Source organism: Chlamydotis macqueenii, chromosome Z (assembly GCF_036417535.1).
Source record: "Chlamydotis macqueenii isolate bChlMac1 chromosome Z, bChlMac1.mat, whole genome shotgun sequence".
Classification (NCBI taxonomy): domain Eukaryota; kingdom Metazoa; phylum Chordata; class Aves; order Otidiformes; family Otididae; genus Chlamydotis; species Chlamydotis macqueenii.
In genome coordinates, this window is record NC_141593.1 from 36636905 (window position 1) to 36663822 (window position 26918).

Below are 26918 nucleotides of genomic sequence, written 5' to 3' on the forward strand. Positions count from 1 at the left end.
GCGACCGTTGGCGGTGGCCGTTGTGGGGATGTCGGCCACGTGCGCCGTGTCCCGTAAAGCGCAGCCGGGGCCGCTGCCGCCACGACCGCCGGGCGAGCGGGATCCGCCCGCCAAGGCGATGCGCAGGGGGCTGCGGCGGGGCCACGAGGCGGAGAGGGAGCAGCTGTCGTGGCCGGGAGAGAGCGCGGGCGGCGGGGGCGGCGAGCCGGAGGCGGAGCAGGCAGCCTCGCTGAGCGACGAGCGGCGGAGGCGGCAGCCGCAAGAGCCGAGGGCGCTGGCGGCCACGGCAGCCGGGGTGGAGGCGGAGGAGGAGCGGCTGGAGCGGGAGCACTTCCGGAGGATCATCAACGCCTTCCGATACTACGGGTAACCGAGACCTGCCGCCCTGTGTGGCGGTCCTGCCCGCGTCCCCGCCCTTCCGCCGCGCCCTCCTGTCACCCACCGGGCTCGGCGGGGCTCGGGAACTGGCCGTCAGTGCGCTTGGCTCCCGGAGCTCTTGGCTCTTCCCTGCTTGCCGTGTGGCCACCTCTCGGGCTCGGCGCTCCGTGGGAAGCGCGGTGCCTCTAGCCAGGGACGGAAGCTTGAGTCAGGGAAGGATCTCTACCCCCCTTCCCTTTCAGGGTACGCACAAAGTCGCCTCAATGCCTTTGTCACCCAGGAAGCGTAAAAGAAAAACAAAAACAAAACCAAACGAACAAAAAAACCCAAACTATCTCAAAGTACGGCGCACCTGAAAATGGTATCAAAGGTCTCTTGTTAGAAGAAAAAATGCTTTAAGGGGCTATAAAGTACTCAAAACAAGAGCTCCTGCTGCCAAAGAAATGCAAACGGTGTTTCGATTGTTGGGGAAATTTTTGACAGACGTGTTAATCTGCAGAAGAGATAAGACCTGTTGATAGGGTTAACATGCCATTTGGTTTTTACCAAAGCCATTTGGCTTTCCAGACATTTGTTGAATCACAAAAGCGCTTGATGGTCCCGTAGGAATGAGAGAGAGTGTTGGTGGAGGGGGACCCGACTTTATATCTGAATCCATTCAATGGAAGGGAAAACAAAAGTCGCTCACGTTGCGTGCTGGCTGGCGGGACTGGCTGAAAAGGTCCTGTCCTCTACAGTATTTTGTATTCCCTCTACAGTATTTTGGCCTTCTGTTACTCTGGGTTTGGGAAGCAGATTTGGGATGTAGCTACACTACATGTTTGTATACTTCAGTTAACAAGTTCCTGTCCTGTGAATCAGTTGTGTGCTGGACCTTTTTTGTCAGTGTAATACAAATACTACTTTTACGTGACGGTGAGGTTCTTGGAAGGAGTGCGTGATATTTTCTTCGGTTTACTGTTTTTGTATCTTGGTTTTTTTTTTTTTTTCCTGAACTAGTACTTAAGCGGGAGGCTGGTCTAGATGACATGTCGATATCTCTTCCAAAGACTTTCTGTTAGTTATCACAAATAACACAACAGCCAACTGCCAACTGTGTTTTACTTACATCAGCCATATGGCTGTGTCCTCAGGCCTTAGAAGCTGGGAACATCTTTCTCAACCTCATGTTCAGCTGTCACTCTAGGTTGCTTTTGAATACTTCAGTTTCTGTAAACACTTAAAAGTATATGACTCAAGTTTCCAGTACACAAATTGAATTAAATTACCTCAGCCTGAAAGAAATAACTTCAAATTTAAGTGGAATTACCTATCCTGGAAGTTAAGAATAATTTAATTGGAAACTCTATGAGTAAGGCAATAACTTGCTTTCAGATGAGTCCAGATTAGAGTTCTTGTCTTCTGGAAACATATGGACTTAACTTAATTCTTTGTCTGTAGTCCTTCTGATTTCAGTGAATTATTCATTCTGCTAGAAGCCTGCATTTCAAAATGAAAGCATGCAGAATTATAGTCGAAAGAATTTTTCTGACAAAACTTTAAAGACCATGATGTTAAGCTAAGTTGATGTGGTTTATATAGAAGATCGATTTATTTTTCTTATTGTTGCTTCTCTGTTTTTTTGTTCTTAAATGTTCTATTAAGCCGATCTAGCTATTGCAGTGAACATGCCCTTTTCAGTAGTGTATATGCAGTGTTGGTGATATTAGCTGGTCAAATTTCCAGACTGAAGTTGCAAGTAAAACTCTAGCAACTGCACCTTAGTTTCTTGGATGGCCAGTTTTCAACTCTGTGCTGCTGTACGCTGACATAAGAGTTTCAGAAACTGCATTATGACATGACCTGAGAAAATTATTTGCTGCTGCCAAAAGAGGCAGTATCCCTTGTCCTGGCTTTATGACCTCTAGAGAGTTGTCATGACTATGCTCAGCCAACTTGACTTGCTAAACTGACAGAAATCAAATTTAGCAAAATCTATACAGGACTCTTCAGGGTTAGCAAGTTAAATGAGCATTGTGCTAGAACACAAGGAAAGAAACGAGCAGATGAGCAGAGACCTCTTTCTTTTGGCACTAGATTCATCTTTTTAATGGAACTTTTATTCTGGGGAAATGTAAGAGTTATTTTCAGCTTGGATCAGTTATATGATCAAATTCACAGTAGCCATACTTGAGGGGAGTATGCTGTTAAAAAAAGGTAGTTTAGGATGATGGTGTGGTTGCCAGCACTCCAGTATGGTTCAGCTGTGACTTTGACTGTTCTTTCAGAAGCAATTGATTTTGAGGATCTCTGTTCCCACTCCACATCTTGTTATTTATGTAGCCAAAGTTTACCATAGCATTCAGATATTCATTACATTTAAATTGGATTTGTGAAACAGTTTGGCTGGTTTTGGTGGGTTTGGGCACTGGTTAGTCATTAAATTTAGTAGGTCCATGTATTAAGGTAGTGATCACATGTGCTGGAAATGAGTGACTGATGATGAAACTGCAAGATGAAAACAATGGTCCTCTTAAACTGCAACATGTTTAAAAGAGTGGTAATACAGAACTAGATCTTAAAACAAACATTTTGCCTAAAAAATTATTGAAAACTTCTCTGGTAAGGAATTACAAAGTCTGATCACTTCCTGTGTCAAAAAAATACCCCTAATAATAGTAATTGGAGTAGCTTAGAGTTAATTACTTGTATTTAGTGTGTGTATTGCTCTTAAATATCTAAAGACCTTAAACTTTTTGCTTTTTAGAACGAATATGCATGAACGAGTGAACAGAACAGAGAGGCAGTTTAAATCTCTCCCACCTAACCAACAAAGTCTTCTTCCTCAATTCCTTCCTCACCTTGACAAGATTCGGAAGTGCATTGATCATAATCAAGAGATACTACAGACCATTGTGAATGACTGCGTTCATATGTTTGAAAATAAAGAATATGGAGAAGACGTATGTTAAAATGGACTTTTTCATACTCCAAAATTAAATTCTGTACGCTTTGGGATTTTCTACATTTGTTTTTCACACCTTTAGGCCTCCACTTTTCTTTCTTTTTGCTTGCTTTCTTTTCTCTTTTCTTCCTGTTTGCTTACATTTTCTCACTCTTGTCTTTCACATATTGTAGAGTGGATGTTTAATAAAACTCTTTGTTGTTAGTCCTTATAGTTACTCTTATGAAAACTAATTGTGAATCTTACAATAAGTGATTACTGTTATTTCTCAAAAAGCAGTGTTTCACTCCAGAGTTCTAGCTCTACCCTGGCTATGTTTTTAAATTTTTTTTTTCAGTTAACTATGTAGAGAATAAATGGTATTGTTTGTCTCACTGTAGGTTATTATATATTATGGCATTGTACATCAGTTACAATTTTAGATAGGACAAGTATTTTTAATTATCATCTGTAAAAACTTTTTCTCTACTTACGTGCTTTTTCAGTGTGGGATCTCTATTAAAAAAAATTGCACTCAGACTTAAAAGACTGGTAGAGATGGAAACTGAAAGTCCTTTTCTAGTATCTACAGGCAAAGTACAGTAATGGGCAGCTCTAATGTGAACTGCTCAGTGTTGCCTCATCAGTACCTAAAGGGATCCTTTGGTGGGGGTAAGCAGTTCAGCCTCTGCACTAGTTAAGCCCTGGGTCCTTCTTGAATAAGGACTACCAGTTGTGCTTTGCTGTGCCATACTATGTTTTTTTTGATGTGGAACCTGGCACTAGCAAACTCAATTTCTTTAGGATTCTAGGTTGGACTTGAGCCCTGGTCCCAGGAGTAAAAGGAGAGTGCTTTGTCATCTAAAACTCCTGAGTCCTTATAGCATGGCTTTTGTCTGTTTATAATTTACATGTTGTTTTGTTTGTTTTTTTTTTTTTTTTAAGACTAAAGATACTTGGTACATTTTCCACTAACTTTTTTTTTTCCCTCCCACTTTAATCAGGGAAGAGGGAAGATTACACCAGCTTCGACATTTGACATGGATAAATTAAAATCCACTTTGAAACAATTTGTGAGAGACTGGAGTGAAGAGGGAAAGCCTGAGAGAGATTCCTGCTACCAGCCAATCATTAGTGAAATTGTAAAGAACTTTCCAAAAGAAAGATGGTAATAGTGTTGTAAGCCTTATTTTTATGTGGGAATACTGTTGCACAAATCGTAACAAAGTTTTTATAGGGTAATTAAAAGCTTGGATTTAGAAGTATAGAAATTTAATGTGAATGCAGTGGCATTTATTTTTCAATCCAGAAAGTTTTTGTTTCTAGTACAAGGTGTTGGAAAACAGCATAATCATAAACTTCACGAAGAAATACCAGGTAAACCAGGAATGATTTTTTTTTTCTGCAGCTTGATGTAATGGGATATCTGTTAGCTTTTAAAGTAAGAGACCTCAGGAGGCTGTGAGGTTAATTCAGATGTGCTCAGTGAGGTAAAGTGTGCAGGTTAGTAGATTCTCAAAGTGTGTGTGCTGCAGATAAAAGGAAGGTCCCTTATGATTGCAGCAAGTATGTGTATTGCCCTTAGTGGTGGAAGGAGAAAGAAGGGAAGGCTACTTTTAACCTCTAGTGCAGTTTTATTGCACTGAGAATTTGCCTTGCAAATACTTAATTCTAGCCTTGGTTTCGGACAGATGTTACAAGGCAAGACTTAAAAAACCTCTGCTACGTGGGTGAGGGTAGCTTTGCAACTGCATTGGCTTGTTAACACCACCAAAATAGTAATCTATGTGGAGTATTTTAGGTGACTTAAAGTATACTGGTTGAATCTACAGTTACTATGGCTGTAAGAATTCATTGTTTAATGGTTCTGCTGTTTAGTTAGCCCAGTCATCATGCAGTACATTTCAGTTTAAACTTAACATTCAAATAATGGGAAAATTTGTGAACTTTGTACTTGTAAATGTAACAGGTCAGAACTTAGGTTTGATATAGTTAAGTGTTACTGGTGGTTTTATTTTTTCTCAGCAATTGCTAATAATGCACTTGTACCAATTTGAAAATACGTTCCTCTAGTTATCTTTTAATTTTTACTAGTAAAGACTGTTAGTGGTGGGAGAACATGGAGTGGATATGGTTGGTTTGTTTCTCGTTTGCCTTGGACTAACTTCTCTCAAGGTGGTCACTGAAGATATTTTACGTGAAGGTGAACTTTCTGCATTGTGTTTTTAGTGCAAATAGTGCCCTACATAAGATATAAATGAATTAAATACTACAGATTACCTGATGTACCTCTGATATGCAGATCTGTAGGAAAAGCCACAGTTTTGAAAGTAATAATTCTAATCTTCAAGATAGCAGTTCACCTTTTTCTCTGTATGCTTGCTTTTAAAGCATTTTGTTTATGGGAGAGGTAACTTACATCAAGTCTTAGAGATAAATGACTGAAGTTGGACTGTCTTCACTTCTACATTTATCATCAGTGAACTCGATTTCAAAATCTCCAGCTGGTATTAGGAAGCAACATGTGGTGACAGACTGGATGAATATGAAGTTGATGGCTTTGTGCTTCTTTACTAGGAATTCTGTTTGTTGTCAAACACAACTAATGTGACAGTGCTTCTGTCCCTGTTGGGATGGCTATGAAATACCAGTTTAAGTTGTTTGGTTTTTTTTTTGTCTCTACAGAAATCTCAGAACATCCCTGTATAGAAAAATGTTTCTACTACAAGTTTAAGTTTGTCAAATGAAATATTTTTTTAATCTATAAAGTATGTATTACATACCTGCCTATTTAAAAGCTAAACATTCATGATCGTTATGGAGCTGTAGAAGCACTTATGTAAAATCTGTTCACTGCTCATATATTATTACTTACTGTCATCAGCTCACTCTTCTTAGTGACCAGAGGCACTCCTACTCAGGTGTACTTAGTTGTTTGAGGCAAGAGTCAGTGTCATTCAGAAGGATCTGTTCTCTTTGTGTATTACCAGGCTTAACTGGTCAGTCTGGTTCCTTTTTTACAGGTTTGGAGGGGAGCAGTTGTTTCAGTTTGAAGGGATGGATAGGGCCTGAACTGATGATAGTCAAGTTATTCTGGGTGTGTGCGTATAGTAGCAAAGTCCGTTTCCTCTGGAGACCACTGGCTGTGGGCACTAATGCAGGAAAACAGGCTGTAGATGGAACCTCAAGAGTTTGTAGCACAGTGCTGAAATCTCCTGAGATGATGAAATGAAAGTGCTAGAGAAGAAGTATATTGTTGGCACTTGGTGATAGAAACACTTTCTCTAGATGTATTTTGCACTGAAAAAGATGGAGAAATAAATATTTTACATTTAAAACTGTCAGTATGAGTCACCTTTTACTTTTTAATGGCTTCAATTGAATTGTACATTCAGTTTCTATTTAAAATTGTGTATTAACAGTATTGATTACATGCATTGGAATCATGTAAAAAAGGAGTTTAAATTTTTAAAACTATTCAAGTATGTTTTGCTCCATGCATGCACATGTTGTGTTGCTGTTCTTTGCAAGATTGGCCAGTATTGGTTCAGTTGATATGCAAAGACGTGCTCTATGTATGCTTGCTCTTCTGGGATGCAGAAGAGATACAAGCAGTGGTTGAAAGCAGCTGTAAATTAGAATAGTTGTCTGAGTAGGTACTTGTCCTGCCAAAACCAGGACAGTGCTACCATTACCTTGTGTTTCAGTCCAGTATTCTGACAAGACTATAATCCAAAAATAAAATAAAATGGCAAAAACTGTTTCTGCCTCCCATTCCTATTCAGAAATAATTCCTTCTTTCTGCTTAGCATCTTAACACAGAATCTGTTAGTAGGGTCAACAAAGCACTTTTAAGTGAAGCCCCATGAGAACAAGGTCTTCCTGAAGAACTGATAGATTTACTGCATTATTCATGTTGGAACTGAATTGTGATTCAGCTCACAGTGTCTCTTTAATATTGTCTACCTTTTGATGAAGCCATTTTAATTTCATTGATTTCTTCGATCTGAATGAACCATGATCACTGCTTTCTGTAGGAGAAAACAGTACATTTTTATTTCTTGATGGAATGTGTTCATTAATGTTTCCCCATAAAAATGCTTTAAGTTGAAAATCTAAATAAGCATACCAATATTTTTTTTTAATTTGCCTTTTCTTTTGTCTTTATGTTCTTTCATTTCTATTGTTACCCTTCCTACTTATGTGAAAGAATGTAAATATCAGCTTCTTGTCTGAAAGGAACCAAAGAGATAGCTAAGCTTTTAGTTAATTTATTACACGGCCAGGTACAGTAAACATAAGTATTTTCTCCAAAGTTTTCTTTTATTCATTAATATGGCCCACGGAACCACCTATAACTTGAAATTTAAATTTGTCACACTGTCCAGCAATTGATTGCATTTTCCAAGATACTGACAAGACAGCCTAAAAGAAGTCACCAGTGCTTAGTTTCCTTTTTATTTGAAAAAACATAGCTTATTAGTCCTAAGATTGAGCTTCACTGTACTTTCATGCACTCAGTCACAATTATAGTGATGATAAAATTTCTGCTTTATTCAAATTTTGTTTCTATAAAGTACATCTGTCCTTGCAGGTTTTTTAATCTTGTCACAATTTGTGCTTAGCCTAAACTTTGCTTTCAACATTGTATTTAAGAGCAAAGTATATCTTCAGTGTTATTGCAGGCCACTCAAGGCTTTGCATATCTTTACATGGAAGAACATAAACCTCAGCTGCTAAGTTTGGAGAAGAATTGCTCTTCAAATGATTGTGTTTTTTTACCTACCTTCATTATTTTATTTGAAAAGTAGTTGTCTTTTAAAACTATCTGAAGATGTGATTATAGTAAAATAATGAAAAATACTATACTGAGAATTGGATCTGTTCACTATCTAAATTTACATTACAGAGATAAGGCATCAGGAAGGAAGGAGTCCCACAGTGTGATTCTATGCTAATGTTTCCACTGGTCTTCTCTGCATGGACTGTTTATTTCTTCTAATTTCTTATCATTAGCCAACATTGAATTGTTTAGTTTATGAAAATGAGGTTTGTGTTTGATCACACATACTAATTTTTATTTTGCTGAACTTAAGTTTACACCTTCAGCACCATCATTTTTCGTTAAAGTACAATAGGCATTAAAGAAGCAGCCTCTTTTTATCTTGCATAATTTTTCCCTTCAAAAATGGATACCAAGTTAAAATCTTTTATTAATTGCATTAAACTTCTAAAAGCTGAAAATATATCACACTGCAAAATGCAGTACAATAATGGCTCGACAGATTTTTAGTAGTTTCTGATATTTCTCCACTATCTTTTTAAGAAATTGCTGCAGTTTCAATAGTTAAGCCAAACAGTACCATGCAGCCCTCTTCCTGCTCTTTGGCTAGCCTCCTTTCCCCACACCTGTCAGGTTAATAGGCCAGTGTTTTCTTCTGTGTTACCACACAGCTTTATGATAGGTACTTGTTGGATACCCATTTATGTTCCTAACCAGTGCTAGATCTGTGTCATAGAAATCCTGCTGCTACTGGCTAGTTTCACTGTGGATAACCTTGGGTTATTATCAGTTATCACAGTTTGAGATTTTTTTTTTAATTTTCTTTGCTACTGCTGCAATTACATATCTACCTAATGAAAACAGGTTTTTCTAGCCTCCTAAATTCTCTTATGACTCTTTAGCCATTAAAAAAAAAAAGGCAGATAAATAAATTTTTAGCTGTTCTAATGATTCAAATATTAGCATAATATTTGGAGTGCTTCCGCTACCACTGGGTTCATACCTTTTTTTTTTTTAAATCTGTCAACAATTTGTCACTAACAATTCCTTTTAAATCTTAAAAAGGAAAAAAGAGTGAGCATTTTTTTTTACATCAGGACACTATTAATAGTCACTACTTGTACAATAAGTTTGCCACATACCTAATTACTCTCATTGCAAATTAAAAAAAAAAAATGCTCTTGAACCATTTCGGAGGGTTACTGTCAATGTTAGTGGGCTCAGATTTTATTATATTGTATTCTGTTAGATGTTCTCAGCATGCCGAAACTAAGTTGGTGGCCAGCACCAGTCCCTAACAAACTACACAAAGAGTATAGTTAGGAATTGCTCACAAGTTTCCAGACAGACTTCAGTCCCTTAACAAAGGTGCAAAGGAAGGTGCAGCTGAAATCAACCGTTTTCTGAGAGGATCGTGAAAATCCGTTCAGAGATACAAAAGCTTTATATTGTGAATAAAAATATACAAGACAGTTACATGCAATTTAAAATCAATTCACTTGCCTGATAGAGACTTCATTTTTTTTTTTTAAATGAATAAAGGTGCAGATTTCAAAATGTTATTACACGTGCATAGCTCCTTGTTATTAGGTTGTTTTAAGAAAACTATCTTTTCTAATCAGTGTATGATAATCTTGGAAGCGGCATAAGGCTTTTTAATCCACTCATTGTAGAAGCGTCCACAGGGGTGTACAAAAATATGTGTACAGCTAGTCTAAGTATTTTATAAATAAAGTTAAATTGTAAGGACTGAAATAATAGATTAGGTTAGAAGTGTATTTCAAGTAACAGTGAATAGATATACCACTATGAATAGAAAAAGCTGTAAGATTGAGATTGTTCTAGCTTCTCATAGAAAGTGGATTTTCTTCTTCTGCGTCCCTATTTTTAAAAATTTTGTCTTGAGCAAGTAGTTTTCCCTTGAATTCATCTTTCTCTTTTAGTAAGACCTGACTAGCTTTCTTCTGGTTTTCCTTGTAGAAGAGAGGTAAGGAGAAGGGCTGCTTCACAGGACTGGTCTTTAGTAATAGCAAAATCTTGATTTCCTGCTTCTGGTTACTCAGAAAATAACTAATCTGAAGGTGTAATGGAATGGAAATGAGAATCAGGAATGAGAACAACTTTGATTTTTTCATTTGAGAGGCTTCACTAATTACATGATTAAGCAACAAACCAAAAGGCACTGTTAAAATTGTTAGTTTGGCCTTTAGAAAAGAATAATGCTTCCTTTTGTTTCAGAAATGTACTGCTTTTCAAAATGTACATAACTCCCTCACTCGTCTTCATGCTTGTACAGCATGCTAACTCTTTTGAACCCTTTTTGGCATCCTGATTTTTTTTTTTTTTTTTGTAGTCTAAGGCTTTGCATTTTGCTTTTGCTTTACTTCCTCATATGTTTGGAAGTGCTGATTGTGGCTTCCTTCAGTTGCATATAAATTGATACGCGTATGTTTTGTCTTTGAAGGTGACATGCAAAAGGGAGGGTAGTCTGAGTGTTCACACTTGGGTTTTTTTGGTATATGAAATTACAAAGTCTTGTTCACGAGTGGAAACTGAAAAATTAGATGAAGCATCTTTTCACTTTGGCATGTGAACATTATTGAAGGTGTGAATGCATTGTGATGCAAGTCTAATGTGTTTCTGATGTCAAAACACTTGTTTATTTTTTATGTGATGTAACCAAGAAGATTTTTAGAATATTTACTAGTTATTAGCATGCCTCATAGAAAAATAAATGGTGCTATATGATAATGTGCTTTCTTCAATACACTTAAGAGATTTTTGGCTTGATAACTAAGATTTTTCAGGAAAAAAATAATTGTTTTGTAATTATGATCTGTATTCTGAATGAGGGTTGTATATGTTTTTTGAGGGTTTTTTTTTTGTGAATTATTTTGACTGTATAGTTAACCAATCTGATCAGAACTGGCTTAGTTTGCATTTAAAAAGTAAAGTCATACAAGAAATACATTATAATATCTTATTATATGGGGGCAAAAAAGTGTTTGACTGGCCCACTGTAAGTTTTGTTAAGAGGTATCAGATAAAGACTTAACTATTATTTTTGTTCTGTTGCAGGGATTTCTCCAAAGTTAATATCCTGGTACCTGGTGCTGGGCTAGGTAGATTGGCGTGGGAGATAGCTATGCTCGGTTATGCTTGCCAAGGAAATGAATGGAGTCTCTTTATGCTCTTTTCTTCTAACTTTGTACTCAACAGGTACATAGCTTATGTTTTACTTGCTGATTGAAACCTAAGGAGGCAAAATTAGTAATGTTAAAAATTTGAATAAATAAAACTCACAATAATAGATTTATAAGTTCTAACACAGGACACATCCACTTTTTATAATGTTTTAATGAAAAAAAAATCACTGGGACAAATGGAGGGAGGAAGTATTGTATCTGAGTTATTAAAATTATAGCAAGAAGCATAGGTTTTCAATTTATGAGCCTTAAAATCTCTAGAGTCTACCACGGATTTTCTGCATAATCTTGAATAGGTTTTTAAATTTATTTCACATGTCTTTCTGTGAAATGCACACCTATCTCACTGGTGACAAACATGGACTATTTAATATGTGCATGGTACTTAGTGGTGGTGATAAATAACAGAGGAAAACTGTTAAAATGTTACATTCTATACTAAAATTTTAGGCACTATTTTGACATTAAAAACAACCAGGGAAGCATGCTGAGCCACTTCTTAAGCAAGTCCTGTCACTAAGTAACAGCTAAAATAATATAATTAATAGTTCTACAGTTATGCTGAGGTACTAAATTTGAATGTAGTAAATTTAACTTTATAGGATTAAGTGGTGACATTTCTGTATTTGGTGTTCTGTCACTTGCATTGGAGATTATTTGTTTCATAATGAACTTGACAGAAGGAAGAGAAGGCACCACATGCAACTGTTCTTTTAACAAAGAGGATGGGAAGCTGATGGCTGGACAAGTATGAAGGGAGTCTGAGGGGAAGTTTTGTTTTTTGGGGGAGTTGGTACCGAGTTCAGAGACACAGAATTTGCCAGTGCACTCATTCTTCAATCTGAAATCATAGAACCATAGAATAGTTAGGGTTGGAAGGGACCTTTAAAGGTCATCTAGTCCAACACCCCTGCAAGGAACAGGGACATCTCCAACCACATCAGGCTGCTCAGAGCCTCATCCAGCCTGGCGTTAAATGTTTCCAGGGATGGCGCATCTACCACCAATCTGGGCAACCTGTGCCAATGTTTCACCACCCTCATTGTAAACAATTTTTTCCTAATATCCAATCTGAATCTACCTCACTCTATTTTAAATCCATTACCCCTTGTCCTATCACAATAGGCCATGCTAAAAAGTTTCTCCCTGTCTTTCTTAAAGCCTTCTTTAGGTACTGGAAGGCACCTTAGCTGAAAATACCTAAACTATCGAATTGCATTGTATTTTATCATGATGTTTTGGAGGCCTGTTTGTAGACTGATTATCCACAGCAAACTGTGGTGATCTTAAATCTGTTATAGCTTACTGTTCAAAAACAACTAGGGCAAAACACTGTTTGTTATGGCTGTTGCATATTTGCTTAAAACAGTAGTAGTCAATATGATGAAAATAGATATTTGCTAGAGGTTTATTTCTTCTTTTTCTTACATTATTCTTACATTACTCTCACTGAGTGCTGAAACTGCATATTACAGTTGCAGTTACTGAAAGGAGGTCACATTCTTGTCATCCACAGCTATACAGGCCTGCTGGCTCTTACCCTTTTTGGAACTTTTGAAATTATTCAAAGCAGCGTAAAAGTATTCATTTACCATTGTTGGCAGCACAGATTAGCTGCCATAGTGGTTCAAAACCAACAGTTAACTTCACCCCTAATTACCTGTGGTGACATGTTTTTTGTCTTCCTTACGTAATTTGTCTTTGGCCTGTATGTGGAATGCTTCTGAAGATCCATGCTTAGCTTAAGCCAGAAATCATTCTTAGCATCTAATGCTCATGTGGTGTTTCCTGTTTACGTAAGATATTTAGCAAAGAGGTACATATGCATTAGACTTGCTAACAGTATTAGGTTTTAGACCGCAAAACAGAGTGTTGCTTAGCTGCTTTAATTAGTAGAATTCATGCTAATAATCGGCTAATCTTTACCTTATGGAAAGAATGTAATTTTAGATAAATCTTATAACTTTTAGAAGGCTACTTAATTGTATTTGTTGCATGTCAATGAATGCCTTAAGATTAAAACAGTTAAGCATTTGTGGTGGTTTAGCCCAAGTCACCACACAGTTTCTCACTCACCTCCCCCTACCCAGCGAGATGGGGGAGAGAGATTGGGAAGAAAGGAAAACTCATGGGTTGAGATAAAAACAGTTTACTAAAACAATAAAAACTACAAAGATAACAGAATATAAGGATATTAATATATATAAAATATACAAAATTAACAACGTATGATTTCTCAGCACCCGATATCCGAATGACCCGACCCAGCCCGTCCCAAGCAGTGATCACGGAAATGACACTGAGCAGCAAGCTCACCGGGGCGAGAGCAAGCTAGCAAGGTAGAGGGAATGATGCCAGCAAGCAAGAGAGAAGAATAGGATGTCAAGGGTGCCCGAATGGATGCCCCCTCCCATGGGCAACCCCTGCTTATATACTGAGCATGATGTTTATGGCATGGAATACTCTCTTTGGCCAGTTTGGGTCAATTATTCTGTCTGTCTTTTGCCCAGCTTCCCGCATCTGCATGTTAACGAGACCTTAACGAGACTTGGAAAGCCAGACAGTGTCCTTGGTCTCATTAACAACAACTCGTATCATCAGAGTGTTTTTATCAACATTCTTCACACACTAAATCCAAAACACACCGGCTACTGAGAGGAAAATTAACTCCATCCCTGCCGAAACCAGGACAGCATTTTATCTTTAAATCAGTGGTCAGAAGTAAGATTTGACCTAGTAATCTTTTCCAGAACTGTCTCTTTGGCTCAATGTTCAACAGTAAATGACTGGCCCATATGGAAAAAAAGTGAAGCATGTCACACTTTAAAGATGTTACATTTTTATAATGTAAAATCATACATCTTTTATTGGAAGGATGGAATTACAAAGGACTACAGTACTTAGTTTTGAAGTATAAATTACTGAAGCTGGAAAGGGAGGTTTTCAAGCTTTAACATGGAGAGGGATTGGTCTTTTATAGTAAATTGGGAATTTATTTTGGAACTGTTCAAAGTCTACATGAACGTACTTTGTGCTGGGGGGAAAAAAAATAGGAAGACATGTGTGTTCCCTTATAGCTCAGAAAAAAAATCCTTTCTGATCTACTTGCGTCTCTTATTTTCTTTACCTTGCTTATAGGGAAATTTTCATGGTTAAAGAAAAATGTTCTGAGGATAATATAAATTGACTGGGAGCATATGGAGAATGCTAGAATGGGTGACACACAACTTCTGTTGGCCAGCGTTGAGGGGATTGGTGGTTTTTTGTTGTTATTTGTTTTGGGGTTTTGTTTGTTTGTTTTCTTTTTAAACAAAAATAGAAATGCCTTTCTTGAAGAAAATTATGCCTGTGTTAACAGGGCTTTTTCACTGCTTTTTTTCCTTTGACTGCATATATCTGATATTTATTTATTATATACGGAGACAATTAATAAGCAGTGTACTACTGCTCTAATACGGGTTGGTTTTGTATTTCTTTAACTGATAAAAATGAAAGATAAATATGACATGAAGGTCAAAGATGTTATTTCAAATACTTTATCACAGATGTTTTCTGTTCACCAGCCAAAAGAGTGCACTTTCTATAGCCTAGTAGATTGTTGCAGTTTATGAAATGTTTGATGATAAGTATTTTATGGGACAGATGTGTCCTCTGTTGTGTCTGAAGGAAAATGGCTTTATTTTTTAATTATAAACCAATTTTACAGGACTATGGGAAAAAGCTGCTTTTTATACTTTAATGTGATTTTTTTCACTTTTTTAAATACGAGTTGACTTAGTTGGTTAGGTCAATCCACAAATTATATTTTACAAAGACATGTTTACTTAGCATAATTGCAACACTCATTACTAACTTAAAATGATATCTAATGCAAAGCTACTATGCTTTGCAAAACAGAATTTATTTTTTTAAAATCTAAAAGCATCCTTTCAATTAGCATCTGAAAAATGCTTTTGTTCTGCTGTGCTTCAAAAACCCCTATGGTTATGGTTAGGAAAAGACAAAAAGGTCTAGAATGAGAACAAATGTTTCCAATAAAATTCATGGAACTAATGTTACTAATTTTTTTTAATAGAAAAAAATAATGACCCAGAAAGGCTTAGCTTTACTGAATATACTAAATCACAAATTTCATTAATCTTACAAAAGAATCTTGTGCATTTTCCGAGGAGAAATAAGTCAGGGAAATGGTAAAAAGTAGGAAAAGAGTGGGAGAAAAAAATTTTACCAATAAAAAGGTAGTTATTTTGTGGTGATAATTTGTATTAGAGTAAAATTGGTTTTTTAATCATTTCATAAATAGATAGGCAGTCTGAAGTGTTATGAACTAGATAAAAGTCCTTTAGAAAATGTGTAACTTTTCCAAAAATTTATCCACAAAACAATGTGGATGTTGGTGAAAGTCTCTGACTCCTAGATTTCTAGGTAATAGATAAGCAATTAGTTGAAACTGAATTGTGCTGATTTCCATATTTTGCAGATGCTCTGAAATTAACTCATGTAAGCTTTATCCCTGGATTCATCAGTTTAGCAATAACAGAAGATCTGCTGATCAGATACGTCCGATTTATTTCCCTGATGTTGATCCTCACAGTCTTCCTTCTGGTTCAAACTTCTCTATGACAGCAGGGGATTTTCAAGAAATTTACTCTGAGTGCAGTGAGTAAAAGCAAACTTCTAGGCTATCCATGTAATTGTATCTCCAGAGTATTTGTTATGGGTAATGATTACGATAGAAGGGAACTCTATCTACAAGAATTGAGCAAAAAGTACCAACTGTGGCAAGATTTTTCTTGTTCCAAATCGGCTTTTCTTTTATTCTTAGTTATTAAAAAATACAGATACCTCCTTGCCTAACAGATCTTTGTTGCAGTAGTCTCTTTCAGAATAAGACAGGATAGGAGTGTTATGGAAAGGTTTACTTGATTTAGAAAAGTGATGTTACAAAGGGGACAATGTAACTAGTCACTAGTGTAAAAAATAGAAATATGAGTATTTTTTTTGTTGATTCATTTCATTTGTAAAAGCAAAGCAAACTGTTTCAGTAGTAGTAAATTACAAATGAAACATACATACTTATTGACTGTCAGTAGTAAGTATTTCAGAGGCACATTATGGGGATGATAATTATAAAAGATTGAGACTTCTGTCAATACAATAAATTCACTATTAAAAACCAGTTGGAGAAATACTCAAATACTGAATAAAATGTGATTTGTGATAGTACAGTTTAGTGTACAGACTTGTATTGTTATAGATATTAACTAGAGGCCCAAAATCACTGGGTATTTTTGTAGTTGTATTTTTAACAGTTGTGGTAATGAAGTTCACAGGACAGGTGAGTAATAGCACACTTGGGTCTTCATTTATATGAAATGTGTTATAATGTTTACATTTTACAGTATAATATATAGCATGTATGAATAATTTTATCAAATGCATAAATAATAAATATGTAAAATATTTTTGAGTGTGTAGTCTATATACACACAGATATATGTAGGTCATATGAACCCAAACTTAACTGTTGTTGGCATAAACCAAAATATTTTATTTACTTGTAAATGAAACAAAGAGCCTTCAGTTGTTGTTAGTTGAAAGTAATACTAAGTGTATAAACAAATTCTAGGGTTAAATGATGCAGGAGTAGAAACATTGAAGCTAATCTCTCTATAATTTGCTCTTTTTATGCAGATACATGGGACTGCATAGCAACTTGCTTTTTCATAGATACAGCACATAACGTTATTGATTACATTGATACTATATGGAAAATACTGAAGCCTGGAGGAATATGGATAAATGTAGGCAAGTGTGACCAACCTCTTTTCCTGCTATCCCTGACTTACATTTCATAACATAACAGGCATCTAGTATTTGAAAGGAGTTGTGCAGATTATTGTATCTTGTGCTGAAAACTCTGTAGAGCTAGAAACATCTAGGGCTTGGAAATTCTCAGATGTGTTCAGAATATATCCAGATGTTTGGTAGTTACAATCAAGTCAATACCATGTGATTTTTAAATAGAGAAGTAAACTTTCCCAGTGGCAAGTTTTGGATTCATGCATCAGACATTTGTTATTTGACAAATGTAGTGTCCTGTATTCTTTTTTTTTTGCTGTTTTTCTAAGAAATAGCACTTACTCTGTGTATAAATACATCCTCGCATTTTTTTCTTAATCTGTTTTCTAATTTGTACTATGCTGCTAAGCAGAAGTTTTGGGAATTAGATTTATGTATGCTTTGGCTCAAGAGAAGAGAGACAATTTAAGTCTCCCATGGTGAAGGAATGGCAGGCAAAACTCAGGAGTTAAAATATTTTGTGTAGTAGAAACTGTTCCATCACTAGTCAGTCAGTGACTGCACCAGTCCAGGCCAGTTACAGAATGCAAGCAGAGCTCCCGAGTAGAACACAGCATGCCTTGCCTTCTGTTCTATAGAGACAGCTAGACTGAAGAAATGTTAAAGATACAGAAAATAGAGTCTGGTCAGAAATGAGACTTCATTGTTGAATAAGTAGCTGAACTAATTTGTTTTCATTTTGCATTAATTCTGAAATTCGTTATAAAAATCGTATTTGAGTGATAGAAATATATTATTTTGTCTGTGTTTGAATATGGGAGTCTGGATGTATGCATTCTTTGCACTTTCTTTTAAAACACTTTTGTCTTTTTAATAGCCGTTTCCACTGTATCTTTGTACTCTAGGTCCTCTCCTTTACCACTTTGAAAACTTGGGAAATGAACTTTCTATAGAATTAAGCTACGAGGATATAAAAAATGTTATACTGCAGTATGGGTTCCATATAGAGGTAAGACGATACTGTACTTTGCAATGAGTAGTATTGGTATAAACTAGAGAAATTCCTTTGAATAAACCTTTACCTTAAATTTAATTTAACATGATGGCATATAGTAATAACTTCCAGAAGAATTAAATGTTTGTAAGTGTGTTGCAAATTATTTGTTTTCCTCATTTTTAAAAAAGTCTATAGATGGGCTTTGAAATCTAGTAAGCATACAGCAATTTCTTTCTTATTAAGAGAAACTTGCATAGGTCATGGAGAGAAGGTGTTTTGAAAACTGCTGGTTTTTTTTCAGGTGGAGAAAGAATCTGTACTGTCAACTTACACTGTGAATGAACTCTCCATGATGAAATACTACTATGAATGTGTGTTGTTTGTGGTGAGAAAACCAGAATAGGAGTGGTCTGATTAACCCAGTCAGAAAAAAAATGTTGACTTTAAAGGTGATGTCTGGACACAACCTCAAATCAGTGGTGCCTTCTTATTCCTAATAGGATTTAGATAGTGTCTATTTTCTTAATATCTCTGTTACTATCCAGACATGTACTATGCCATGCATATTTGTAATATACTCGTGAAAGTGGAGGGCAAAATGTTCACGAACACTGTCTTTGTGCTTGGAATGCATTAAAAATAAAAGCAAAATCATTTTATTGTTAATAAAACTTAATGTTTGCCATAACCAGGCTAATTCTCCACATATGCTGCCTCATTTTTCATAGGTTTATAATGGGGATTTTTCTGCTTTCTAATGTTAGGAATGCATAGAGGTACTTACTGTACTAGCTTTCTCGCATTTAGAGAAGTATTTCTAAACATATACTTAAATTATGAAGTCTGAAATGGTTGGAAAGTTATAAAATTATTCTTGATAGATACAGTAGCCATCAGAACTGTTGCAGCATTTTCTGTGGAACTGAAACAAAGTAGGTTATTAGACAAATTCTAATCTTTGTGCCACTATTAAAAATTTAATCAAAACACAGAACCCATGGCCAATTTGAAATATTATGTGAAAGCAGAATACTGAGTGAAGAAAAAGCAGCATGTCACAGAGAAGCAGTATGTTAACCTCAATTCAGGAGTAACACCAATTTTGATTAATCTCTTTGTGTTGAAACTGAAATATTAGATGCTTTGCTGTCTTAAAATATGTTGATTTTGAGTCACCTACTTACTGCTTAAGCCAAAACAGTGAAACAGTATTTTTTGTTAAACATAATTAACGGAAAGTTATGTTACACCTTGAGCTCTTTTTTTTTTAAAAAAAACCAAACAACAAACGTTGATAACATACCTGCGTTATCTGTGCCATGTTTAGGTACTGCAACAGAAAAATCCCTGTTTCTCAAAGCGGGGGGGGGAAGTAACATGTAAAAAAATATGTGCTGTAACCTAATCATTTCTACCTGAGTCAGCATACAGTAGACAATTTCCTTGTAACTTCAGGCACTTTACCCTTGTGACTTAGTGACTTCTTGGTTACTTACCCTAATGTTTTTTTTCCCTGGCAGATGTGGCTTAGGTGAATATTTAATCTACAAACCATGATACTGTACAAGAGGCTGAATGTTCTGTCACTTAGAGTTATGTACATAAGAAACATTAATGAATAATTACTGTGCTGCAAGGAGGTGTCATGTTAGCCATTTTGTTTTCTTAATGTATTGGTTACCTTAAGTACCGTTTTCGGAATTTTTTTTCAAAATATAAATATATGATAAAGAATCAAGGAGTTCTTTCATATTTTATCATAATAGCACTGGCTTGTTTCCCATTATTTCTATTCCCTTTTTTTAATAGTGATGTCCTAATCACATGTCTTTAATAGATCTGTTACTGGCCTTTGGATTTTTCCCATTAGGGCTAGAAATTTGTGCCTTTGTTCCTAAATTGAAAGTCTGCAAGGAGGGAGAACACAACTTTTTTTTTAATTATTTCAACACTGCATAAGAGAGTGTGTGCCTAGGTATGTTCAGTACCGTGCCCCCTTCTACTCAGAATCCTTCCTGAGAATAAAGGCTTCTGGTCTACAAAATTTTCAATTAGAGCTTTGCTTAAACTAGGCCTATTTGAACTATGTCTCCATAAATGAACTGTCAAAGTTCTACCCTGCTCAAAGAAAAACATCTTTAAAGATGAAGCACTCCCATTGCAAGAAGTATATTAAAAACAAAGTCATTGCACACCTAAAAAATTTTAAAAAGTAGCTCAAATTTCATTATTGTACAATTCAAATTTTTTTTTTGTTGAGGGACTTGAGGGACATTCTGATTCTTTATTTTCATTCTGGTATTTTTTTTCCTGAGACAGAATGTGATTAGAATTTTACTTTATTTTCAAGCACCTTGAAAAAGACAAGGTTAGGCGAATGTTGATTATGGCGTTGCTGAGTAGTATACATATCTGTAATATTGCCCAATTTCTACCTCCTGCCCAGTCTGTAGTTACGCTTGGAATGCGGTGTTCTTGTTTTACCTGAATAGGCAATTGAACTCTTGCTTTCTGGTTGAATCTCAATATCCTTTGTTCTGGTGGTTTTGTCCTTTGCCAGCCCACGTTCTCACAAGTGCTGTTTTGTGTATTGGTTTTGGAAAATATGGGTTTTTTTGTAGATGTGCTTCTTACTTCTAATGAAGAAAATTCCAGTTTCCCCAAATGTTTTCCTTTTAAATTGTAACAGTTGTATTAAGACTGGGAAGCGTTATAATCTTGTGAATAAGCTGTATGAGTTACTAGTGTCTAACCTGCGGTCCTGCTTATGAGTTCTGAAAATTCATCACTTGTGTTTTTATGCACAGGGATAATTGGTGGCACTGAATGTGATCACATTCTTCTTTTCCGGTGCGTACATGGGGTGGAAAAACGCTTAAGACCATTTAATTTAGGTCACTATTACACTGTACGTGGTACTGTGTTCAAAATAAAACACTGCATAATCTTTAGTGTAATACTTCTTTATATGGAGCAAGCTTGACGAATGTAAAGTGTCCTGTATTTTTAGTCATATATAGTAGGCTCTAAAATCAGTTACGAAAGTAAGAACGGGAAGTTTCGGGTCACACGTGAACTTCCCGCTGTTTCCAGTGTGTGTAATGGACGTAGTTCTTCTCGGGTATTAAAGTTTGCGCTGTGATTTGGTGTCGCTCAAGTCTGGTGTTATCCTTTCCTCCTCGGCAACACTTCGGTTTTGAGGGCTTTTTCTGTTCCTGGGGCCTGCACCCTTTCGTTACGCACAGCCCCTTTAACCAGCTCGGCGGGGTCAGGCGCCACCGCCCCGCCCCCCCGCCCGTCACTCACCGCCGGCCGGGCCGAGCACCGCTCAGCGCCCCGCCCCCCTCAGCAGCCCTAGGGCCGCTGACGGCGGCGAATGGGGGGCGCATGCGCCGTCCCCCACGCGGCGGCGGTGCGTGCATTCCCGGGGGACGCGCGCTCCGCGGAGCCGCTGGCGCTGGGCCCCGCTCATGGCCAAGCGGCGCTCGGAGCCGTTAGTGTGTCACGTGCCCGTCAAGCGGCTCCTGCGCGAGCCGCCGCCGGCCCGCGCTGCCGCACCGGAGCGGCGCTCCCGGGGAGAAGCGGCGAGCGCCGGCCCTGCCGCCCCGAAGCGGAAGCTGGAGGAGGCTGAGGCGCCACCGGGCAAGCGGCCCGGGCTGCGGGGGACCAGCCCCCGTAGGGAGCAGGGGGAGGCGGGGAGCAGGCGGCGGCGGCGTGGTGGGCCCGAGGCACCCCAGGACGAGCAGGCGGCGGAGGGACGCGCAGGCGGCCGAGGCAAAGAGCGGGCGGCCGCTATCGCAGAGGTAACGGAGCGGGGCTGGGGCGGCGGGAGGCCTCCGGGGAGGATGCTGGGGTGCTGCCGTGGGCGGGTCCGAGCTGCCCGCCTCCGGGGAGAATAAAAACCCTGGGCAGTGATGGTGGCCGTGGAGGCGTTACCGAGGGCCGCGGTGTTCCCCGGGGGCAGGCGGGCCGAACCTCTGGGCCTCGGCCACGCACAGCGCAGCGCTCGGCGGCCCGGCCTGTGCCTCCGTATCATTCGGTCGTGGGCCGCTTACGGCTTTTTTTTAAGATGTTTTTCTTCTCCAGATGCAAGAGAAGTAACACTTCTAGTTTGGGGGTGGTTTTTTTTTTGGTTTTTTTTTTCTTTCTGTTGGTTTTTTTTTTGCCTATTTTTTTTTCCACTAGAGAAGAACTGATGGGAAGCAGCATGTCTGGAGTTCACCTTAGATAAGTCTATCTTCAACCACATCCCCATCCAAAAGTATGGTGGGACCTTGAAGAGTTTATTTTGATAGCTTCTCTGTTGTTTCAGGTTGCAGGTCAGGCTTACTATGATATCTGACCCACTTTATTAACTTTTTATTTGGGATGGGCATTTAGTAGTGATACCAGATTTGTCTGGGAACTAAAACATCTAGTGAAGGTAGTGGTCAAAGGAAGAGGGTCAGTCATTTGATGATCAGGCTTCCGATGTTTCTGGTTAACTTTGAACAGCATACATGATTCTACATTTTTCTCTCTGGCGTTGACCACATTTTACACAATAGCCCAGAGAACAAAATACAATACTAAGAAAGTTGTTAGTTTTGAAAAAATAAAATGCAATGTCAAATTTTATGCCTGTCAAGAATTTTGATATATGTAAATTCACCTTTCCTCCCATCTTGACGTTTTAAATAAGACTGAAGTATTTGGTGCAGTGATAGGGAAGTGGCAGAAAGTCTGATCAGGTCAGATGCACTTTGAACTCCAGCTTTAGACTCTGTTTTTTAAGAGATCAGTCCTTTGATAGTATAACACCCGTCTATGATCTGTAAAGAAAAGTGGCTTTTTTTTCTCAGGCTCTGCCTTTGGGTGTACTTTTTTTTGTTGAGTTTAGGGGTTTTTTCTTGTGGTGGATGGTAGAATTAAGACACAAAGGAATTAAGGGAAAAGTTCTATGTCCTATGAAAATTATACATCCTTTTTAGGCTGTACCTTTTAAACACAAGCATATCTTTCATTTCTGAAGAGAGAATAAGCGTCTTCTGAAAAAAAGCAAATTGAAAAAAATGAGCAAAGCTCTACAGATAAGTTTTACTCCAACACAAATATGGTGCTGAATTCTTTACTAATCTCTATGGTTATTAGGCATAGTTCTGTAAGCTTTAGCAGTGGTAGGAAGACAACAAGCCCCCTAGATTTCCACACGATAAAGAGTATTTCTCTATATAAAATGTTTTTGTAGGACTGTATTTTTAGCAGATTGTTTCCCTGAGTTACAGTATTGGATAAAAAATATTTTCTCTTTAAAACTTAGTTAATGGCAGGCAAGGGGTGACGCACATCTTCTGTATGTTCTACCTGTATGTTTTAAATATTTCACAAAGATATTTCTGATTCTGGTTTTTACACCTTCCTGAAAATACAGACGCAGGTTGACATTATTCTTTGCTGTTTTGTGGCTTATGTAGTTCATTGCAGTAGTAAGCATGATTTGGATACTGCTTATTTCACGTGGATTTTGTTAATGTTACAAACGTTTCCAATTATGTTACAGTTGGCCAGAGAATAGATATGTATTTATGCATATAAGTATGCATATTTTTGCGGTTATGAGGTTTTAGATTATAAACTCATTGAAACGATAATGCTGTCATTCACTCTGTATGTACAAAGCATCTACCACAGAAGAGGTGTTCTGAGTTTAAGTACTTAGGTCTCACGGTCTGAGCAGTAACTTCTTATTAAAATATAAGGTGAGTTTGGATTAAACATAGGGATAATTTTAAGGTTAGATGACAGTTTCAGAAACTCCGTTGCTGGAGATTTTTTTCAAAGAACTAGTTAGCCGCCTGCGCTGCACAGTTCTGCGTGCTGCCTAGGTTGGAATATGGACGGAAAACCTTCCCTTTCTCTTTTCCACTTTGTTATTTGTTTTTAATACTGTGCAGTACAAAAATTTCCGTTTTCAAGAATATTTATGCAAATGTGTGCAACTACTTACAGCTTGACTTCTTTGCAGTTTCCATATAATCTATCCTTCTGTTCCTGTGGCACCGTATTATTTAACTGGTTTTGGTCTCTATTCCAGTTAATGGGAATTTTGGTTCATTAATTTTGCCTGGAGACAGTATTTTGCTAGTGAGCAAATTTGCGTTAGTAGTACTCTACAGGCATGCAGCCATCTTGCTGCTGTGAAATGTCTTTCATGCCTCTCTTAATTATTGCAGGTCTTGAATAATGCAGCTGTTTTTGTAGTAAAAACAGGTTACCTAGTACAACAAATTGTAGTTCATGAGAGGTTTGTGTGGTAACAAATAGAAAAATGTATTCTTTAAATGGAAAGTATTGTGAATTCATGTACTTCTTTGTTTTGGGGAGTGGAGGGGAAGCATTATTTTTGCAATATCTGAAGTGGTTTAGGGGTGATACTTAGTGCAATTTTTTGAACATTACATTTTTTTATTCTGTTGCAGAGCCAGCAAAGCATGAAATTTTTCAGGAGCCATACCAAAAGAGATATACCAGTTTACTTGTTAAAAATACTTTTGTTCAGCACCTGTTACAGCTGAGACATGAAAGTAAAATGCTTAGAAGTCCAATTGTATGTTAGGAAAAATACAAACCAATGTTATATGGAAATGCATTATATCAGGTTTGTGGCAGCATTCAGTGTTTTTACATACCAGAAGAAAGTACATGCTCCAGACCTAAGGAATGACTTGAGAATGCCTCTTCTTACGTGTATCGTGTCCGTAAAACATGCATAGATTGACCACTGTTTATAACCATGACGTGTTTATAAACATGTTTTCTGACAGATTAAAACAAACCCAAAACAACAACAAAGTATAACTGCAGAGTAAAGGTGTAGATAAGTACATGTTCCTTCAAGGTTTTTCTTGTACTACTTACCAGTTCTTAAACTTTCCCCTCCCTACCTCTAGAAGAGATCTTCTTTTTCTCATGTATGCTTGAGTACAAAAGGTAGATACAAAAAAGAAGAAACAGAATGTGGTAGAAACACTACGCAATGCTTTACTTTTCCTCCAAGTGTCATACTCTGAGTTGGTATAAAATAGCTAAATACATTCTTCTGAATACCAACTTCTAAATGTGCATGAAATTTGTATACCATTGTGAGAAGAAAAAGCAGTGAACAGTTTTTGTATGCAAAGTCCAATAATTGCACAAGTTTTACAGTATTGTCCTGTGCGAAGATTCCAAGTTGAAGATTAGCTGGAGTTATAGAAGTATTTCCCAGAGGTTGTACAGTAGTTCTCTGCAAGAATATTTGAAAGAACAAAATTAAATTATAATTTGGTTGAGATTTTCTATGGTGTTTTCCTTTGAAATAGCTCGTTATTTTTCTGTATAAAATTACAAGAACTGTTAATATGGAACAGCTGAGTAACTCTTTCTTGGTCTGAGGGTTTTTTTTTTAATAAAAGTTTCTTTTTATTATTTTGTACTGCTGTGATATACATTAATGTTTTGTTGTGGTTTTGTTTATATTTCTCTTTTTAAAGCAAGAAGATGATTTCTGTCAGTATAACTCGTTCCTGTATTGGAGAGCACCGTTGCCTGCTGTTGATTTGTCTGATATTCAGAACATAGATGGAGAGACTCAGTCAGAAGCTAAAACTCCTTCAAGGACTGATACCATGGAGACTGAAATGGAGACCTGATCAATTGTCTCACAGTTCTGCATCTACTAGCAGGCGACTTTTTTCCATTTGGATTCAAGTTTTTCTACTTGGGAGAAAAATAAGCATGCTTCTGCCTTCTTGAAAAACAATGTTATGTCAGTCTGCAAAAGCAAGTCTGAGTTGTCTGAGTGATGGGATAATCACAATTAGGTACTTAATAGTAAGCTGTTTGGAGGTGTACAGTGTGGAGGAGGCTATGATGTCCAGCGAGAATGCTTAAAAACAGGCTAAAAGACTATAGAAAATTAGAACTTCGGGATGCAATTAAAATAAACGGGGATATATTACATGGCAAACGGAAATGTAAAATCATTTCGCCTGTCCTGAACAAAAAGATGTAACTGTGGTAGCTGAAAGTGAAATATTTATCATGACTTTATCATAAAGCACACAAACTGTAGTGATTTTTAATGTGTTTTTTTTTCTGTGTAATAGCTAAACCAAAAAATAAGAGCCTACCAAAACCAGGTAGAACATTCCCTTTTCTATGCAAACCAAAAAAAGTGTGGCAGGGAGGGGGAAGGAAAAGGGGATCTTCTGTAATCTGCCACTGCTCTACAAGTTTTTCACATTCTCCATATGAAAAAGTTTTTTTTTAACCTTCTCCTTTTCTCATTACCAGAAGCAGTGGGCAGCGAGCTTTTAGGTTTTGGGTCTGTTCTGAAGTTAATGCTGTTCTTTTTCTTTGTGATGTTGGCTCTGAATCAGTTGGTAGCATCAAACTGGCAGGTGTGCACTGATGTCTCAAAAAAAAGGTAATGCAAAATAAAATTACTACGTAGGCTTTTTCACACTTAACTGACTGAGATGTGGTTCTTGCAGAGACTGTGTATTTTGCAAAAAATTTTTACAGAAGTTAATTGAATTAGTGGTTTTTGTTGTGAAATACGAACTTAATGCTTGTCTTTTCTTATTTCTTTACAAAGTGAAGTACAATTAGAAATACTTGGTTTTAATAATAGACTGAAGTTGTATGCACGGATGGTCAGACTTCACAAATGTGATTTGTCTTTAAGGATAACAAATACTGTATTTCTGCTGGAATCATCATTGAAGAAGGCAACTTGTGAATTTTATTTTTTTTTAATAATGTATTTGCTAAAGGACAATAAATTTTTGTGTGTAGTTGAAATCTTTG

General features: G+C 37.3%; 2 protein-coding genes across 5 annotated transcripts; both read left to right on the forward strand.

Annotated features, from left to right (window-relative positions):
• On the forward strand, positions 1–18781 carry CARNMT1 (carnosine N-methyltransferase 1). 3 transcript variants are annotated; one of them, XR_015261464.1, is made up of 8 exons: positions 1–366; positions 3125–3320; positions 4306–4469; positions 11163–11303; positions 15771–15949; positions 16985–17094; positions 17998–18101; positions 18391–18781. XR_015261464.1 is itself a non-coding variant. In XM_086770853.1 (8 exons), exons 1-8 carry the CDS (start codon positions 29–31, stop codon positions 18490–18492), a joined length of 1338 nt encoding a protein of 445 aa, XP_086626979.1. In that variant the 5' UTR covers positions 1–28; the 3' UTR covers positions 18493–18781. The 3 variants fall into 3 exon arrangements, 2 of the variants coding, with proteins under 2 accessions (XP_086626979.1, XP_086626978.1); XM_086770853.1 differs by having other exon boundaries at positions 16985–17098; XM_086770852.1 differs by having other exon boundaries at positions 17970–18101.
• Positions 18782–21477: 2696 nt separating this feature from the next.
• CZH9orf40 (chromosome Z C9orf40 homolog) lies at positions 21478–26571 on the forward strand. 2 transcript variants are annotated; one of them, XM_086771250.1, is made up of 2 exons: positions 21478–21892; positions 25601–26571. In XM_086771250.1, the coding sequence occupies exons 1-2, from the start codon at positions 21560–21562 to the stop codon at positions 25757–25759; spliced, it is 492 nt and encodes a 163-aa protein (XP_086627376.1). In that variant the 5' UTR covers positions 21478–21559; the 3' UTR covers positions 25760–26571. The 2 variants fall into 2 exon arrangements, with proteins under 2 accessions (XP_086627376.1, XP_086627375.1); XM_086771249.1 differs by having other exon boundaries at positions 25608–26571.
• The last annotated feature ends 347 nt before the right edge of the window (positions 26572–26918 follow it).